Source organism: Salmo salar, chromosome ssa01, assembly GCF_905237065.1.
Source record: "Salmo salar chromosome ssa01, Ssal_v3.1, whole genome shotgun sequence".
Taxonomy (NCBI): Eukaryota; Metazoa; Chordata; class Actinopteri; order Salmoniformes; family Salmonidae; genus Salmo; species Salmo salar.
Window position 1 is genome coordinate 62,935,581 of NC_059442.1, and position 19,253 is coordinate 62,954,833.

The following is a 19,253-nucleotide window of genomic DNA, read 5'->3' on the forward strand; positions in this document are numbered from 1 at the left end:
ATGACAGTCCATCATTACTTTAAGGCATGAAGGTCAGTCAATCTTGATGCAAAAAGCATTACGCGCTGTGTTGAAACTGGCTCTCATGAGGACCACCACAGGAAAGGAAGACCCAGAGTTACCTCTGCTGCAAAGGATAAGTTCATTAGAGTTACCAGGCTCAGAAATTGCAGCCCAAATAAATGCTTCAGAGATCAAAAAAAGACATCTCAACATCAACTGTTCAGAGAAGACTGCGTGAATCAGGCCTTCATGGTCAAATTGCTACAAAGTAACCACTACTGAAGGACATGAGTAAGAATAAGAGACTTGCTTGGGCCAAGAAAGATGAGCAATGGACATTAGACCGGTGGAAATCTGTCCTTTTGGTCTGATGAGTTTGGTTCCAACCACCTTGTCTTTGTAAGACGCAGAGTAGGTGAATGGATGATCTCTGCATGTGTGGTTCCCACCTTGAAGCACGGAGAAGAAGGTGTGATGGTGTCGGGGTGCTTTGCTGGTGACACTGTCAGTGATTTATTTAGAATTCAAGGCACACTTAACCAGCATGGCTACAACAGCATTCTACAGCGATATACCATCCCATCTGGTTTGCGCTTAGTGGGACTATTATTTGTTTTTCAACAGGACAATGCCCCAACACACCACCAGGCTGTGTAAGGGCTATTTAACCAAGAAGGAGAGTGATGGAGTGCTGCATCAGATGACCTGGCCTCCACAATCACCCGACCTCAACTCAATTGAGATGGTTTGGGATGAGTTAGAGCGCAGAGAGAAAGAAATGCAGCCAACAAGTGCTCAGCATATAACTCCTTCAAGACTGTTGGAAAAGCATTCCAGGTAAAGCTGGTTGAGGGAATGCCAAGAGTGTGCAAAGCTGTCATCAAGGCAAAGGGTGGCTACTTTGAAGAATGTGAAATATAAAATATATTTGTTGAACACTTTTTTTGTTTGTTACTATATGTGGTTTCATAGTTTTGATGTCTTCACTATTATTCTACAATGTAGAAAATAGTACAAATAAAGAAGAACCCTTGAATGAGTATGTGTGTCCAAACTTTTGACTTGTACTGTATATACACATGTTCATAAACACACCAGACAGTGTAAAGACACAGCCCTGTTATCAATTACGTAACAAGTTGTTCGAAAGTAGAAACTCGGATGGCCCTCCCTCCCCACAAGACATGGATTGTACAACAGAAGCCTAAGACCCCCTTGATCCACATATGCCTACAGATTTCTATTACAAATAGAATAAATGATCTTCAAATCCCAGACAAGCCTTCATTGACCTAATGCTCCAGGGCTGTCATTGTGAAGGGGTGTTCAAATCACATCTCTATAAATGAGTTAGTCCTCTGGTGGTGGGGATCGTCTCAGCCCCTCATTGCGTAACTACTAAGCCCTTGACCCCTCACAGCTTGGATCTGGCTCTGGGATTAGATGGCTGTTTTCCTTTCTGGCCATTTTAGCCTGCTCTTTTTTTCCTCACACTGTTAGCTTGTTTGTACTTAGGCCATGTCTTTGTAGTTGGCTCCCATTGCGTTCTTTCCAATAGAGTTAGTTAGCCTTGTTAGTTAGCCTTGTGATACAATCGGCTAACTAAGCATTGTGTTTTCTCTTATAGAGAGAGCTTAGCCTTTTTTTCTCCCATCACCTTTCTTCTTTCTCATAAAGTGAGCTTAGCTAGCTACCAAAAGAGATGGCAATTTGCTCCATTAAGTTAACTAAGTAGCCTATTAAGTTAATTTGCCAATGTGATATCATTACCTTGTAGGCTAATTATTTATCCAGAGTTAGTTTAGTGTATTATTTTGCCCATGAGTAGTCCCCAGACATAGCCCATGATTGTAACAGAGGTTGTCCAAAACTATTATTTAAGTTACTTGGTAAAGGCTTTATCTAGGGCCGGTTCTCAAGGGATTAGATCAGGTTCATTGGCTCCCTAAAATCTCCCCAACCACACAAATGCGCTACGCATGTGCACATACACACATTCTGACTCGATGAGCAGCTCCTCAGAAACCCAGAGTGCTGTAGTAAATTTTGAGATTATGACCTGTCTCTGGCAACACTGATCTCTTTGTGCTGGCTGAGTGGTTTTGCTCGTTGCTAATGCTGGCCAGTCTGTATTTGTGTAACCTCCTTGTGAACCCTACTCTCCAGCTGAAGGAACCTTTTGCAGAACGTGTGTCAGTGTATGGTATCTGAGCAAGCAATCGCTTTTTCAGTCACTCATATCAGCTGTAATTCCAATGAACACTTTGCGAGAGTTTCTCATAGTTTCCTAAACAGACTTGGTGGCTTTTTAATGTTTCCAGTCTCCAAAACAACTTCTGCTACTTTAGTCTTCTCTCCGAGTGTCTTTGACTGAGGTTTTGGACGTGTGTTTCAGGTGGCTCCCGAGGATCAGACTCAAAGAGGAATGGAGTGAAGAGCCCCTCAGATAGACGGATGGAGAACGGGGTGAGTTCAGAAACCACTGACTTTAGACAAACACTTGGAGACCTTTTTGAAACAGTTTTTCATTCAGTCACTCACTGTGTGCAGTATACAGTTGCTAATTGCAGAGTGTACATGTACATTTCCTATTCTATGAGTTGTTGGACTGGCCTATGTTTGACCATTTCCTCTCCCTGCTCTTGGTATGCTGGTGTTAGTTTCAGACTTTTAAACCTGTAACAGCTATAGCTTTCAAAGAGAAGGAGCGGGAAAAACGGGTTTGGTTACTCCTGTGTCACCAATCACGCAAAAAAAATCCCTATATTTGAGCTTGTGCTATTTACCCACATGCAGAGACTGTACTTGTTCTACTTGGCTTCAGGCCTGTCCTGACAGATGCAAAACACATATTTCCCTTGGTTTGGAGTGAGAGAAAGATGGTGTTTGTACGTAGACTATTCAGAGTTTGTCTTACTTTGCCAGCTCTCGTGTGTGTGTGTGCGTGCACGTTGGCGTGTGTAGCTGACTCTCTCTCTGTTGTGCAGGTGTCGGCCCCACGGATGGACATGACTCTGGCTGAGCTGCAGGAAATGGCTGCCAGACAGCAGCAGCAGATAGATGCACAGCAACAACTCCTCGCCTCCAAGGTAACAAGGGCGGGAGGGTAGAAAGAAAGAGGGGGGTGGAAAGGGGCTAATGAGACATGGATGAAGAAAGAAAGCAAGGGAGAGCAAGTGGGGTCGGATGAAAGAGGGAGATGCTGAGAGCAAGAGAAAGTGAAAGAGGGTGGGTAAAGTGATGGAAATAAATGGAGAGATTGAAAAACAGAGATGGGGTGAGAGAAAGAGGGATGGGACGATTAAAGGTGAGGACAAAGTGATAGAGAAAAGTTGAGAAGGGGAGTTATCAGGGAGCGAAAAAGGTTTTTAAGGAATAGGAAGAGTTTGGAAGATAACCCTTTTGATGAAGCGTCTGGTTCATGGGATGGCCTTGAGCAGGTGGAGTGATGGAGAAGGTAACAAACAGGAAAATCAAAACATGTTATGTCACGTGCACCAAATACAACTGGTGTAGACTTTACAGTGAAATGCTTGCTTATGATCCCTTCCCAACAATGCAGAGTTAAAAAAATAATAATACAAAGAAAACATTTAATAAAATAGTAAGACAAGGAATAAAATAAAATACATAAGAATGGAGCTATATACAGGGAGTACCAGTACCAGATCACTGTGGAGCTATATACAGGGAGTACCAGATCACTATGGAGCTATATACAGGGAGTACCAGTACCAGATCAATGTGGAACTATATACAGGGAGTACCAGTACCAGATCAATGTGGAGCTATATACAGGGAGTACCAGTACCAGATCAATGTGCAGGGGCACGCAGAATGTGAGGTAGATATGTACACGAAGGCAGGGTAAAGTGACTAGGCATCAGGATAGATAACAATAATAGTAAAACAAAGAACAGTAGCAGCAGCACATTATGAATGTAAAAGTGGGTGCGTGTGTGTGTTTGAGTTGTCGGGTTTTGTGTGTGTGTGTGTGTGTGTGTGTGTGTGTGTGTGTGTGTGTGTGTGTGTGTGTGTGTGTGTGTGTGTGTGTGTGTGTGTGTGTGTGTGTGTGTGTGTGTGTGTGTGTATATGCAGCATATACAGTAGTCTAGTGAGTGTACGTTGGGTCAGTGCACATAGTTTGGGTAACAATTATTTGACTATTTAGCGGTCTTATGCCTTGGGGGTACGAGTGAGTTTATAAAAACTGTCATCTTCTACCATTCTGATAGATTGGAGTTTGTCAGAGAACGTAGTTGTAACATTAATAACTTGGTTGTTATTCCATTGGTTCCCTCGAGGCAGATGCCCAAGGGGCAGAGTGGCCCACACTCATTGAAGATGGCGCTTTTAAATGTTAGAGCAATCACAACTAAAACCTTTCCTGTGAATGACCTCCATTACTGAGCGCAAAGTTGATTGCATGTGTCTCACTGAAACATGGCTGCCATCAGACTGTAGTGCTGCTCTTATTGAATCTTCCCCCCCGGATAACAGCTTTTCAAATTCTAACAGAAAAGGGGAAAAGGGGGTGGGATCAGCCTCTATTTTTACTAATGCTCTCCGCTGTAAGGACATTTCATTTGGCGACTTTGGGTGTTTTAATCATCATGCTATACTGTTTAAATGTCAGCCACCAGTACTGGCCATATAGACCACCAAAGCACTAACCCACTTTCTTTACTGATGTATATGAACTATTGTCTATTGTCCTTAAGAACTATGCTAAAGTCATTGTGTTGAGGGATTTTAATATTCATGTTGACAAAGAGACTGACTCCAAGGCCATTGAACTTATGAATCTTTTGAGCTCTATGGACTTTATCCAAAATGTTACTGGGCCCACCCATAACCACGGCCATACTCTTGACCTGGTTATTACCAAGGGGCTTTCTATTGACATATCCTCTATTGTTTGTTGGCTTTACCTGATCACCAATGTGTATTTTTTTACTACCTTGATGCTCATAGCACAGGATAATACTGAATGCATTATTAAGAAACGCTATCTTACCTCTGAAGTTGCTGCAGATTTTTAGTGTATGAACAATACTCCACCTTCCTCTTGTGATGATTTAATTGATAACTTTAATAGCAAATGAAGGGCAACCATTGATGCCATAGCTCCAGTAAAGTTGAAAAAGGCCACATCCAAACATAGATGAGTGAGGAAACTAATCAATTTAAGAGAAATTGCAGAAAGGCAGAGCGGAAGTGGAGAAAGTCAAAGTTGCAGGTCCGTTATGCTATTCTGAGAGAGCAAGTTGGCATATACAGTACCAGTCAAAAGTTTGGACACACCTACTCATTCAAGGGTTTTCTTTATTTTTACTATTTTCTATATCTCATCCATGCCTTACTGCATTCCATGTCTGAAATGTGCTGTGTAAATAAAGCTTGATTTGATTTGATCAACCAGGAGAGAGGCCAAGTTATCATGCCTTGCCAGAAAATACACTATTGTTTTAAAGTATAACCATTCTCAGGAGATTCATGTCATGTTTATGGCGCAATGAGTAAGTTCATTGTTAAACTTAGACTGTAGTGATATTCAAATGTTCAATTATAACTAACGACAGGTACTGTATGTTTGGCAGGATAGCATGCCATAAAAGCAGCATTTAACAGGTCATAGATACACCAAAATGTACATACATTTAAAATTATATAGTAGGCTGTCAATTAAATGATGAAGTAAAAAAATGACTTTGTTCAGGGAAGGTGTAGGAGCAGCTGCTATGGTTTATAAAACAGCAGGCCTCTGTAACCATCCTCATTCTTTTCTCTTACTCTCCCCTCCACAGGAGCTGTGTCTGCTACCTGAAGCCACAGCAGAGGCAGCAAAAACACTGTAATAATGCAATCTCTCCTCTCTACTCCCCCTGTCTTTAGGAGCAGCGTCTGCGCTACATGAGGCAGCAGCAGCAAGCGTCGGAGCAGGAGAAGTTGCAGCATCTCAAGGAGAATGTGGAGAACCAGGAGACCAGGCTGAAGAAGGTCCGGGCCCTCAAGGGCCAGGTGGAGCAAAAACGCCTCAGCAACGGCAAGCTAGGTGAGCACAGTGTTGTTATGAATGGGCAAGGGATTGGTTGTTGTTTGGATTGATTGAGTGGTGAATTGATTGGGGGATTTGTGTAGGATGACTGACTGATCGATTGGTTCTAACCTCCTCTCTCTCGTCTTTAGTGGAGGAGATAGAGCAGATGAACAGTCTGTTCCAACAGAAGCAGAAGGAGCTGGTGGTGGCTGTGTCCAAGGTGGAGGAGCTCAGCAGACAGCTGGAGATGCTCAAGAACGGCAAGATGGACTCCTTCCACGACAACCAGAGCTCTGTGGCTGAACTGGACCGCCTCTACAAGGAGCTACAGGTATGTTTGATTGGGACAATTGAAAATTCCATTGTACTTGAACTAAATCCCAGGAGCTCTGGAACGTGTTTTACATATGCAGGCTATTTAACCCAGGTCTGATTCCAAAGCACGTACATTTTGTATGTGGCTCGTGTGGGACTCAAACCCTTAACTATCTCTACCACCATGCCCTAACTAATCAACTGAGCCATCAGAACCACTGGTTCATAGCCTCATACAGTGCCTTCAGAAAGTATTCACACCCCTTGACTTTTTCAACATTTTGTTCTTTTACAGCCGGAATTTAAATTTAAATTGCGATTATTCTTTTATTTTGTCACTGGCCTACACACAGTACCCCATAATGTCAAAGTGGAATAATGTTTTTTGAAATGTTTACAAATGAATTAAAAATGAGGAGCTGAAATGTCTTGAGTTAATAAGTATTCAACCCCTTTGTTACGGCAAGCCTACATAAGTTTAAGAGTAATAATTTGCTTAACAAATCACATAAGTTGCATGGACTCACTCTTTGTGCAATAATAGTGTTTAACATGATATTTGAATGACTACCTCATATCTGTAAGGTCCCTCATTCAAGCAGTGAATTTCAAACACCAATTCAACCACAGACCAGGGAGGTTTCCAATGCCTCGCAGAGAAGGGCATCTATTGGTAGATGGGTAAAAATAAAAAAAAGCAGACATTGAATATCCGTTTGAGCATGGTGAAGTTATTAATTACACTTTGGAGGGTGTATCAATACACTCAGTCACTACAAACATACAGGCGTCGTTCCTAAATACCTAGTTCAGTCTGCTTTCCAACAGACACTGGGAAACAAATTCACCTATCAGAAGGACAATAACCTAAATCACAAGCCCAAATATACACTGGAGTTGCTTACCAAGACGACATTGAATGTTCCTGAGTGGCCTAGTTACAGTTTTGACTTAAAACGGCTTGAAAATCTATGGCAAGACTGAAAATTGCTGTCTAGCAATGATCAGCAACCAACTTGACAGAGCTTGAAGAATTTTTTTAAAGAATAATGTGCAATTGTATTGTACAATCCAGGTATGCAAAGCTTTTAGAGACTTACCCAGAAAGACTCACAGCTGTAATTGCTGCCAAAGGTGATTCTAACATTTATTGACTCAGGGGTGGAGATACTTATGTAAATCATATATTTCTGTATTTAATTTTCAGTAAATTTGCTAACATTTCTAAAAACATGTTTTCACTTTGTCATTATGGGGTATTGGGTGTAGATGGGTGAGAAACAAAATACATTTGAGCAATTTTTAATTCAGACTGTAACACAACAAAATGTGGAATAAGTCAAGGTGTATGAATACTTTCTCATGACGCACTGTATGTCCTCTACCCTGTCCTCCATCCTAGTTCAGCTCTCTGACATGTCATTTCTTGTCCCCTCTAGCTGCGTAACAAGCTGAACCAGGAGCAGAACTCCAAGCTGCAGCATCAGAGAGACAGTCTGAACAAGCGCAACCTGGAGGTGGCCTCTATGGACAAAAGGGTCAGTGAGCTCCGAGACCGCCTCTGGAAGAAGAAGGCCGCTCTGCAGCAGAAAGAGAACCTGCCTGTGAGTGTACACACACGCACGTAGTGTACATACGCACGTAGTGTACATGCGCACATACTGTACACGCACAAACACATGCGCACTCGCACACACACATGCGCACACATGAGTGCAGAACACCTACTTTGACATCTCAAGACTTTGTGAAAGAAATGGAAATGTTTACATAGTGAAGCACACCCCATCAAAATTGATAACCTGAGCGCCCCCTTGGGGCTGTAGAGTATAAACACAACTGTATTTTGTTTACCTCTGAAAGCCCCAGATGCCCTGGCCCTCAGAGCCGGCCTCTATCAAAAAAGTAAGACTCCTCAAACCTGTCTCTTGCTGCCTTTCTTCACTGACAAACAAATCACTGACTCACAGGACTGAAATACCCTCAGATATCTCCTTCCACAGTTCACTTTTTCAATCTCTCTCTATTCAGCGTTCTTCAACCCTCGTCCCTGGGACCCACAGAGTGGGGAGATCCTTCTCCCAGCCCAGTACTAACACCTGATTAAGGTATTTTAGTGCTTGGCTGGAGCAAAAGCCTGCACCCGGTGGCTCCCAAAGACCAGGAGGGAAGGACACTGGTGGAATTAATCATTGTTTTGATCCTTGTCACAGGGTTGATTTTGCTATCTCAGTTTACACTCAACATTCCCTCTCTTCAGCCCAACTTGCAAAAACAACTCCAGGAGAGGGGAGGAGACTAGAGCATAGGCAGGCAGACAGACAGGAATGCCAGAGGAGATGATATCACTGCCTGGTATCTCTCTGCCCCTCTTCCTCTGAATTGTTTTTGACTCCTGTGGTTTCCATTGCACTTTTTAATCTATGTAAACATGGAACTTTTTAATCTGTCTTTGAAAGATTTTGTGAGGAAATTGTCAGGACACATGAGATTTGCTGTAGCTATTAGTGTACTAGAACAACGTGTAAGGGCGAGGAGTGTTTGTCAATTGGAAACTCAGAGTGGTTGTGGATGATTTGCTCAGGCACTCAAATTCTTAAATTATGTTAGTAAATCCCAGGCATGATTTATTATGATTTTACATGCTTCATGTGGTGGCCAATTTACAGAATCTATCCTCGATCAGTAGTATTTTAATAGAGAAACAAAACCACTGTCAAATGAATAGACATCACCCTTTAATTTCCTCCTTGATAACTCTATCATGTTGTATCTCAATCAAACTAACTTAACGTGGGGATATTTACAGTGCCTTCAGAAAGTATTCACACCCCTTGACTTATTCCACATTTTGTTGTTAGAACCTTAATTCAAAATGAATTAAATATATATATTTTTACCCATCTACACACAATACCCCATAACTACAAACTGAACAAATGTTTTTAGAAATGTTAGCAAATTTATTGAGTATTATTAAGTATTCACACCCCTGAGTCAATACTTTGTAGAAGCACCTTTTGCAGCGATTACAGATGTGAGTCTTTCTGGGTAAGTCTCTAGGAGCTTTCCACACCTGGAAGGTGCAACATTTGCCCATTTATTCCTTTGATGTAATGGGTCCTATGTGTGGCTGGTGTAGAGAGTCAGGCGCATGACAGCAGATATGAGTAATCAATGTACTTTTACTCAAAATGTCAAATATAGAAAGTAACAAATACACGCACACCATGACAGACCGAAAATACAATAAACAATCACTCACAAAAACCCATGGAGGAACAGAGGGTTAAATAATGAAACAGTTATTGTGGGATTGAAATCAGGTGTGTAAAACAAAGACAAAACAAATGGAAAATGAAAAGTGGATCGGCGGCCGGTGACGTCGACTGCCGAACGCCGCCTGAACAAGGAGAGGGTCCGACTTCGGCGGAAGTCGTGACATTTGAAAATGATTCAAGTGCTGTCATTGGTTTTTGATCATTGCTTGACAACCATTTTCAGGTCTTGCCATAGATTTTCTTGTAGATTTAAGTCAAAACTGTAACTCGGCCACTCATGAACATTCTCTGTCTTTTTGGTAACAACTCTAGTGTAGATTTGGCCTTGTGTTTTAGGTTATTGTCCTGCTGAAAGGTGAATTCATCTACCAGTGTCAGATGGTGAGCAGACAACCAGGTTTTCCTCTAGGATTTTGCCTGTGCTTAACTCCATTCTGTTTTTTTTTTATCCTGAAACATTCCACAGTCCTTAACAATTACAAGCATACCCATAACATGATGCAGCCACCACTATGCTTGAAAGTATGGAGAGTGTAACTCAGTAATGTGTTGTGTTGGATTTACCCCAAACATAACACTTTGTAACTACAATGTTGTTGATCCATCCTCAGTTTTCTCCAATCACAGCCAATAAACTGGTGAAATCCCTGAGCGGTTTCCTTCCTCTCCGACAACTGAGTTAGGAAGGACACCTGTATCTTTTTAGTGACTGTGTGTATTGATACACCAACCCAAGTGTAATTAATAACTTCACTTTGCTCAAAGGAATATTCAATATCTTTTTTTTTTTTTTTTTTCCATCGACCAATACTGTAGGTGCCTTCCCTGGTCTTTTGTGGTTGAATTTGTGTTTGAAATTCATTGCACGACTGAGGGACCTTACAGATAATTGTATGTGTGGGGTACAGAGATAAGGTAGTCATTCAACAATTATGTTAAACACTATTATTGCACACACAACTTATTAAGCACATTTTTACCCCTGAACATATTTAGGCTTGCCATAACAAAGGGTTGACATTTCAGCTTTTCATTTTTAATTTACTTGTAAAAATGTCATAAACCACAATTCCACATTATTAAGTGTTGTGTGTGTGTAGGCCAGTGATAAAAAAAAATCTAAATTGAATCCATTTTAAATTCAGGTTGTAACACGACAAAATGTGGAAAAAGTAAATGGGTGTGAATACTTTCTGAAGGCACTTTATCTGTCCGTTTGAGTGACTTTATGCCTACTAATCCAAGTTTTATCATTTAAAGGGACATTTCCCAAATGTTAATCTCCTGCACCACCTAAACTCCAACATAATATTATGTGAAAATGCCAGGTTTCTATGTGTTGTAGTCATAAAGATGCACACAAAGTGTTTTCGGATAATGTCATCTGAAAATATTTTGACATCATCTGGTGTGTATTATGTCATTTTAACCAACTACTACTTACCTTTGCCTACTCATAGTTGGTTAAAATCACAGGATGCACGCCAGATTTCATAAGTGTCGCCAGATGGTGTCATCAGAAACACTTAACTTCCTGTTTTTTACTTAACATAGAAACGCACCGTTTTCACATTTTGGTATGGTGCTGGAGATGATGAATATGAAGTTGAAAATGTTTCCTTAAAAGTGTGCATGCCACTGATCACAATATTCCCTGGTTCATATGACATTTGCATAGAGAATGTCATAAAATATATATTAAGCTGTATATGTGCAAATGTGACCGACCGCCTTGATTCGGTCTTATGTAGCAACATTTGAAATTGTGTTTTTTTTTTACATTAGATAAAATAGAATAGAACATGGTATATTGTACACTGCAGTTGAGGAACAATAGGAAAGTAATTCTGGTTTTAAAGTTGATAAACTCGTAACCCCACTTTTGAGGAAATGTTTCTTGAATGTTTTGGTACACCAACTGGAGAGCTCTTTGTCTACACCCATTCAGTATCGTTCACACCCTCTTAAGCCCCACCCAACTCTTTAAGGATTCACATGTGAGGCCATGTGGTAATCAAATAAAATGTATGTTAATTTGTCACATGCACAGGATACAGAAGGTGTAAACGGTACAGTGAAGTGGTTACTTGCATAGTAGCAATATCAAAAACAGAAAGTGTCCAGATAAAAATATTTTATTAATATTTTATTGTTAATAGATGATGCTTACCCGACACACTAAATTGATGGGTTATCTGAAGGAAATGCTATAACCACCCCCCATCTACATCTAGCTAAGTGGATGGCTCACACTTGTCTAGACATGTACACATGTTCATGAAATCCAGTAGATGGCCGCAATCAACCCCAGACACACCTGGCTAATTTGATGGGTCATGTAATAATCCGTCTGAAGTGGAGTCTTTTTGTTTAGACATGTAGCTAGCTAGGTAGCTAGTTAAACAATGAACCGGCATAATCCCAACTCATACTACTACCAATACAAACATTGTCATAGATGTAGTATGAATCTGCAGGCAGCTAAAGCTAACAAAGTAGGTTCAACGTTAGCTAGCTAACATTAGGCTATAACTAGCAATGCAAATGGGTTTCTGATTTAAAAAATATTACTACACAGATCATACATGTAATGTTAGCTAGCGAGCCAGCAAGCTAACGTTTCCTCGCTAACTAACAGTACGCTTTAACTTGCAATAAAACTACTTTCTGACAAAATTATAAACATATCTGAAAATATAGCTAGACTCTTACCCGTATTCATGGATGAATGCTTCATGGCAGACTGGAACCATTTAACCTCATTTTGTTTGTAGCAACATATTGTTTGACCAGCGTTGTGTCAAGTCACTTCGGTTCACATTGATCGTGGTGTGTGCAGAAAGTATCCCATCACTTTTTCCAACTGATCTGTCGATAGCGCCGGCTAAATTCAGGGAATCAATGTTGTTGAGGAAAGTAGAAAGCCATTCAGAACTGCGAAAGTTAACTTTATATCTTTCAAAAACGGCGAGGTAGAAAAGACTGTCAACACATACTGAACAGCTCACGTTATAGACAGAAGCACGCTACATGGCAGTCCAATCCAAACTCATCTCTTGGCATGTCCAGCCCATTCATTATCTCAGCCAATCATGGCTAGCAGGAAGGTTCCTGTATTTATCTGTGGCTAAACCAACTAGGCTCGTAATTTAATAATTGTTTTCATATTTATGGTTGGAATACAAGTTTGTTATGGGCAGGTGGGACGGTAGCGTCCCACCTCGACAACATCCGGTGAAATTGCAGAACGCGAAATTCAAACTACAGAATTATAAATATTTAACTTTCAGAAAATCACAAATGTAATACATCAAAATAAAGCTTAACTTCTTGTTAATCCAGCTGCTGTGTCAGATTTCAAAAAGGCTTTACGGCAAAAGCACACCATGCGATTATCTAAGGACAGCGCCCCGCATACAAAAGCATGAAAAACATATTTCAACCAGGCAGGTGCGCCACGAATGTCATAAATAGCGATATAATAAATGCCTTACCTTTGATGATCTTCTTCTGTTGGCACTCCAAAAGGTCCCATTTACATCACAAATGGTCCATTTGTTCGATAATGTCCTTCTTTATATCCATAAAAACTCAGTTTAGCTGGCGCGCTTCAGTCAATAATCCACCCAGTTTCCCTCCATCAAAATGCATACAAAATGAATCCCAAACGTTACTAATAAACTTTTCCAAACAAGTCAAACAACGTTTATAAACAAACCTTAGGTACCCTAATACGTAAATAAACGATGCAATTTAAGACGGAGAATTGTTATTGTCTTTACCGAAGAAATATACCAAAGAATGGGCTCTCTTCCACGCGCTTGGAAACACTACAGCCAAAATGGGAGCCACCTAGAAAAAATATAATTTCTGGCTCATTTTTCCAAATACCAGCATGAAACTCTTTCTAAAGACTGTTGACATCTAGTGGAAGCCCTAGGAACTGCAATCTTGGAGGATTTCGCCTTATAATAAAAGTGATAGCCATTGAAACAGTGGTAGGCAGATTTTTTTTTGGGGGGGGATGGTTTGTCCTCGGAGTTTTGCCTTCCATATCAATTCTGTTATACTCACAGACATAATTGTAACAGTTTTAGAAACTTTAGAGTGGTTTCTATCCAAATCTACCAATTATATGCGTATCCTAGCTTCTGGGCCTGAGTAACAGGCAGTTTACTTTGGGCACACTTTTCATTCGGCCATGAAAATACTGCCCCCTACCCAAGAGAGGTTAAGGCATTTCTGCCAAAAACGCATTCTGATCAAAATTAAATGTTTACGTTCAAATGCCGCTCCTGTGAAGTAGTGACGTAGGACATAAGCCTACTTTCCTGAAACGAGTCACAAATAGTCTGTTTTGTAAACTGCTTTGGATGAAAGTGTATACTAAGCAAAACACATTCTTTAAGACCCCCCTCCAATCTGCAGTGCTAAAACTCACAGAATTAATAATTCAACCACATACTGAAGTGGAATTAATCCTTCCCTTAATAGGCATACTTAATCATTTTATATACATTAAAACCACCAGTGTAGCTCCCACCAGTAACCACGAGCACAACTGTTCCTTGATTTTTACTGGCGGTTTTATTCTGTTGTTTTAGTCAGAATTATCACCTTCCGCGAGAACTATAAAATAAATGAAAATACAGTTAAGCACACTCTTAGAACTTTCTTGTCTAATGAGTCACTTATTAGCTTGATATAACTATGAAGTGCTTACATACATAAAAAACGTTTAGCTGGAGATAACAGTATCAGATTAAACACATGAATAAAGGGAAAATACTTAATTGGCTGCTTATTACAGAAGGGAGGAAATCAAAAACTTCACACTTTTTATTCCTGGCATGAATTTACGCTTCATCCTTAATTATTATAACGTTACCATCCTAACATACACGCTTCAACCTTTACGAACTACACCCGAAGACATGAAAAACCTAGCTAACACAGTGTGGGATTGCCTTCACTGAACAAGTGTTCTGCTTGTCTTACCATTTCCCCCCCATAGCGAACATGGAAACAATTCAAACAACGACATAGACTGACAGGTTAATTGTCAGTTACAACCAGTAGAAAATAATGTATCACATTATTAAAAAAGTCCATCTTTTGAAGTCCTCTCTCCTATGTTGAAGGGAAGAGCTGAGGTAAAGAAAGGAGAGAGCTGAAGAGGTAAAGGTGTAATATGTATGTACTGTAGTTATTACAGATGAAAGCAGAGAATCTGAAGGCTGAATAGAGCAGGATTCTTTGAGGAGGGGATTTAGTGACAGTCTGCCTCGAATTATAATGAGCAGGGCTTTTTCAGGCGGCCACAAAGAGCCGTTACGTTTACCCTTCTCTCTGGCCAACTACACAGCAAGGGTCTGTCTGACATCACCTGGAAGGCATGTTTCTAACACATTTGTCGCGAAACGCTAGCCTGAAAGATGTCAGCCTAGAATCACCTCACCTCGCTCCGTCTGAACATATGGGAGGAACTGATCAATAGCGACTTATGTACTTGTATGGGGTTTGACTACTAGTGTGTTCAACTGCTGTTGCCTTTTGTGTTTTTGTTTTCTCAAGAATGGCTACCCTGGTAAGGAGAGGGCTTCAAAAGACGCTCATCCCCAGGTACAGTAACTAATGGCAGAGCTGGACCTGACATAGACACAAACTGATCTCTTCAGCATGACTTGGTAGAGCAGCAGCAGCCGTCGGATTATCTGCATTTCTGTTTCCAGTAGCGGAGTGCAGTTGATTTGATCTTGTTTTAAAGGGCACGGCTTGATTTATTTAATCTGCTCCATTGCGTAAGACTTCATTTTACACAACTGCTAAAGTTTGTTTTCTGAACCAAAAACTTTCAGAGAAAGACTTTGGTTATATTGGAATGTAAAGAGAGCTGATAGTTTGGTCTGTGTTTTTTTTCCTAAATGTTTCAGAGTTCAACTTGATCAGGCTTTATGTGGGGTAGTTGGAGTATTTTTCAACACTGTTTAGCTCCCTTAAATTAGCTTTTATCATATTTTCATCCATAACTTCAACCACTCCTTTGTGTATTTAGGAGAGTTGCAAATAGACTAACAGCGTAATCTACTACTAAGCTGAGGGAGATGCTTAATAAATGTATTTCTATTTTTGTATGTACTTTTCACTCTTTACATACTGTCTGTCAGTGAGTGACCCTGTTGTTCCTCCACACTGATGACAAGCTGGATCTGTGTGTTTGGCTTGCTCTGAACTGTCTGTCTAACTCTCTCTCTCCCTCCCTTCATATCTCTTTCTCCCCCTAGCTGCCCTCTGACGGTCTGGGGGGTCAGCAGCAGCAGCAGGGTCCTTCTCGTGTGGCGGCTGTCGGCCCGTACATCCAGTCGTCCACCATGCCTCGCGGCCCAGTGAGACACGAGCTGCTGGTCAAACCTGCTGTCTACCCCGACGGCACCGTTAACATGCCTGCACAACCAGATCCCCAGGGCAAGGCCAACACAGGTGAGACAGTGACCTTAACCTTAACACATGTTCATTTCACCTTTCCCCTTTCACTTCTTCCCTCTTGGCCCTGGCAAACGTTTGCCTGTCAATTCTTCTGCTGAAGTCTCCACTTCACCTCTTACGCTCACAGTCTCCTTTTAATTAAGGTTGGTACTCTATATCTCTACCTCAGCTGAGTGATAAATGAAATCCAGATGACGAGCTTGTAAGAGGTTTGACATGTGACTGAGTTCCCCACCCTCAACAGGAGCTGAGGATTCTGAGATACCCCTGTTGATAGATGGGCTCTGGTGGTAAAGTCACTCTGAGCTCAGAAGGTAACCTATGGCCTTGGTGCTCTGTTGTGGCTACTTCCTCTACCAATGCCCCTAACCATAGATCTAGGATCCAATTACCCTACTTATTTGAACCTGAACCATTAGGGGGATTGAAAAGATACCAGACCTTGAATCAGTGGTTATAGTGCTGTTTTGTGGTGCCCGTCTGAGATGATAGCCTACCTTCTCCTTAACCAGAATTCTTCTGCCACTAAATGGTGACTTATGTCTGCCAGGGTGGAATACCAGCCCTCATGTTGCTGTGTGATTGTGCATTCAGAGGTTGAACCAGGGAAAGCTCAGTAGTATTCTCTTCAGATTGGTCAAATAGCTACTATGAATTTACTTAATCTACAGGTAACTGCCAAAATAAAGGAAACACCAACATAGTCTTAATAGGATATTGGACCAAAACAGCTTCAATGCCCAGGTTCTACAAGTGTCTGGAACACTGTTGGAGGATCATGCAACACCATTCTTCCATGAGAAAGTCCATCATTTGGTGTTTTGTTGATGGTGGTGGAAAATGCTGTCTCAGGCCCAGCTCTAGAATCTCCCATAAGTGTTCAATTGTGTTGAAATCTGGTGACTGAGACGGCCATGGCATGTGGTTTACATCGTTGACATGCTCATCAAACCATTCAGTGACCACTCGTGCCTTGTGGATGGGGGCTTTGTCATCCTATGGGGGCATAGCCAAAATAATGGCCTGCCCAACATTTTTATGCATGATAGGATGTTAATTGCTTAATTAACTCAGGAACCACACCTGTGTGGAAGCACCTGCTTTCAATATACTTTGTATTCATTATTTTGGCAGTTACCTGTACATTGCCACTAAAGGCATCTACATGTTTCCCATCCGAAACATTCCAGAACAATTTGTGCATATATTATAATGCCATTCTGTGATGTTTCTGTTCGTTCCCAGCTAGCAATGAGGAATCGGCCCAGAAGCGGCCCTCTTCCGGGGAGCCGGAACTGATTGAATCAGCTCGGTGTCGGACTCGACCCGGAATCAAAATGAATGACTGCCCAGAATCGTCCCAAGTACATCGGGCCGTTTCCGTCTACCAGAATTCAGCCGACTTTGCCGGCATCTTACCAGAATACCCCCAGATGCGACCCGATGCAAATTTAAATAAATGTATACAAAATTACTGGATTTAGTAATTTTAAATATTACTATTATACATTTTATACATACAAATTATACCCATCCACAAAAAAATATTTTGTCTCGGAGGAAACACCATACACCTGGTGACCGTGTCAGCGTGCATGCGCCAAGCCTGCCACAGGAGTCGCTACAGCGTGATGAGACAAGGACATCCCGGCCGGCCAAACCCTCCCATAACTCGGACAATGCTGGGCCAATTGTGCGTCGCCTCATGGGTCTCCCAGTCACGGCTGGCACGGGTCTCGAACCAGCATCTGTAGAAATGCAGTTTGCACTGGAACACAGTGTCATAGACCGCTGCGCCACTCGGGAAGTTCCATCCACAAAGTTTTTAATGCTTATCAATTGCCTTGCACGAAGTATCAAAATACTACACAGGACTCTTAAAGAATTTCATTTAAATGTTAATTGTATTTTTTGATCACAGAAACAATGAGGAAAATATGGAGAAATAAATAAATAATGAAATGTTAATTAATTCTATAAAGCAGCCTGTGTAATCATCTGCCAGAGAGTAGCCCCAATCGGAGAGGCATCATTAAACATTTATGATATGAAATCAAAACTAGTCATTTCATTGGTCCATCTTTTCCTTTACATGTCCTTTTCAACGCAAAATGAGGGAAAAACAGGAGTTAAAGTAAGAGTTTCCCCAGTCTCCTGTGATGTTACATGCAATCACTTCTGCGTGATGAGCCAATATGCAGTGGGAAAGAAAAGCTGAACATCGAACATCTCTTCCCAAATATTTTGCAATCTATATGGCACGGCTGTACATTTGTTGGTCCTTAAATGAAACTGGTATATTTTTTTATTTATCTGAAAGAAAAGAGGGAGACCTTGGGGAGGAAAAATGTGAATGTGCAGCCGGTCCAAACCCCTCCAGAGCTCTTCTCCATCGACGGGGAGTGTCTTTGCCTGGCCCCGGGTCCTCACCATGCCAACACTGGGCCCCCTGCTCTGGCCTATAACGGACCGAATCTTTAACACTAGATATCTGGATATCTAAGGCTCCTCTGCTTTTTGTCTCTCGTGCATTTTTGGTTATTTTAGAATCCATGTTCTTGTTGCTTAAGCCTCTGAAATAGCTGCGGGCTAAGATAAAAAAAAAGTACACACTCCCTGTGGTGCGGTGTGCTCTGTGAGTGTGTCCGCTTGTACTTGCTGTTTGTTACCCTTTCAGTGGATGCACAACTGGGCCAGAGCAGGGGGCCCAGTTGTGTGGGCGTGGCAATACGCTTTGAGGGGATATGTTTGTTATGGAAGAAACATTTTTCTTTTGTATTTTCATCATCATCTCTCTTTCTGCCAGATCTCTGTTGTATGTGTTGCTGTGAGGCAATACTGCCTGTTTGTTGAATTAAACCGTGCCTGTTGCTATTCTCCTTCCACTCTGGATTCGGAAGCATTCTAAATGGGTCCGTTGGAACGAACACATTACCTCCAGCAGAACTGACAGTCTGACAACCATGTGGTTTCGGACTGGCCTGATCAGGTCTAAATCAGTAACTGAGGAAATTAGAAAGATGGAAAGAACTAGCTAGTTCTACCACATTTTGCGCTCCTGTACTGTCTTAATTCTGCTGAGAAAAGAGAAGACCCCGCCACAGGGTATTGCTATATAGCCCAGCATT

The 19,253-nt window shown here is 41.4% G+C and overlaps 1 protein-coding gene across 2 annotated transcripts in view; it reads left to right on the forward strand.

Moving 5' to 3' along the window:
* Positions 1 to 19,253, forward strand: part of LOC106607150 (apoptosis-stimulating of p53 protein 2) — a 52,505-nt gene that overhangs the window by 23,228 nt on the left and 10,024 nt on the right. The window contains exons 4-11 of one of the 2 annotated variants that reach the window (XM_014203789.2): positions 2,399 to 2,469; positions 2,991 to 3,092; positions 5,899 to 6,058; positions 6,193 to 6,374; positions 7,798 to 7,962; positions 8,222 to 8,263; positions 15,214 to 15,261; positions 15,924 to 16,119. In XM_014203789.2, the coding sequence (XP_014059264.1) occupies positions 2,399 to 2,469; positions 2,991 to 3,092; positions 5,899 to 6,058; positions 6,193 to 6,374; positions 7,798 to 7,962; positions 8,222 to 8,263; positions 15,214 to 15,261; positions 15,924 to 16,119 (966 nt within the window). The remainder of the gene's footprint in view (positions 1 to 2,398; positions 2,470 to 2,990; positions 3,093 to 5,898; positions 6,059 to 6,192; positions 6,375 to 7,797; positions 7,963 to 8,221; positions 8,264 to 15,213; positions 15,262 to 15,923; positions 16,120 to 19,253) is intronic. The other variant, XM_014203797.2, reaches the window with a different exon arrangement.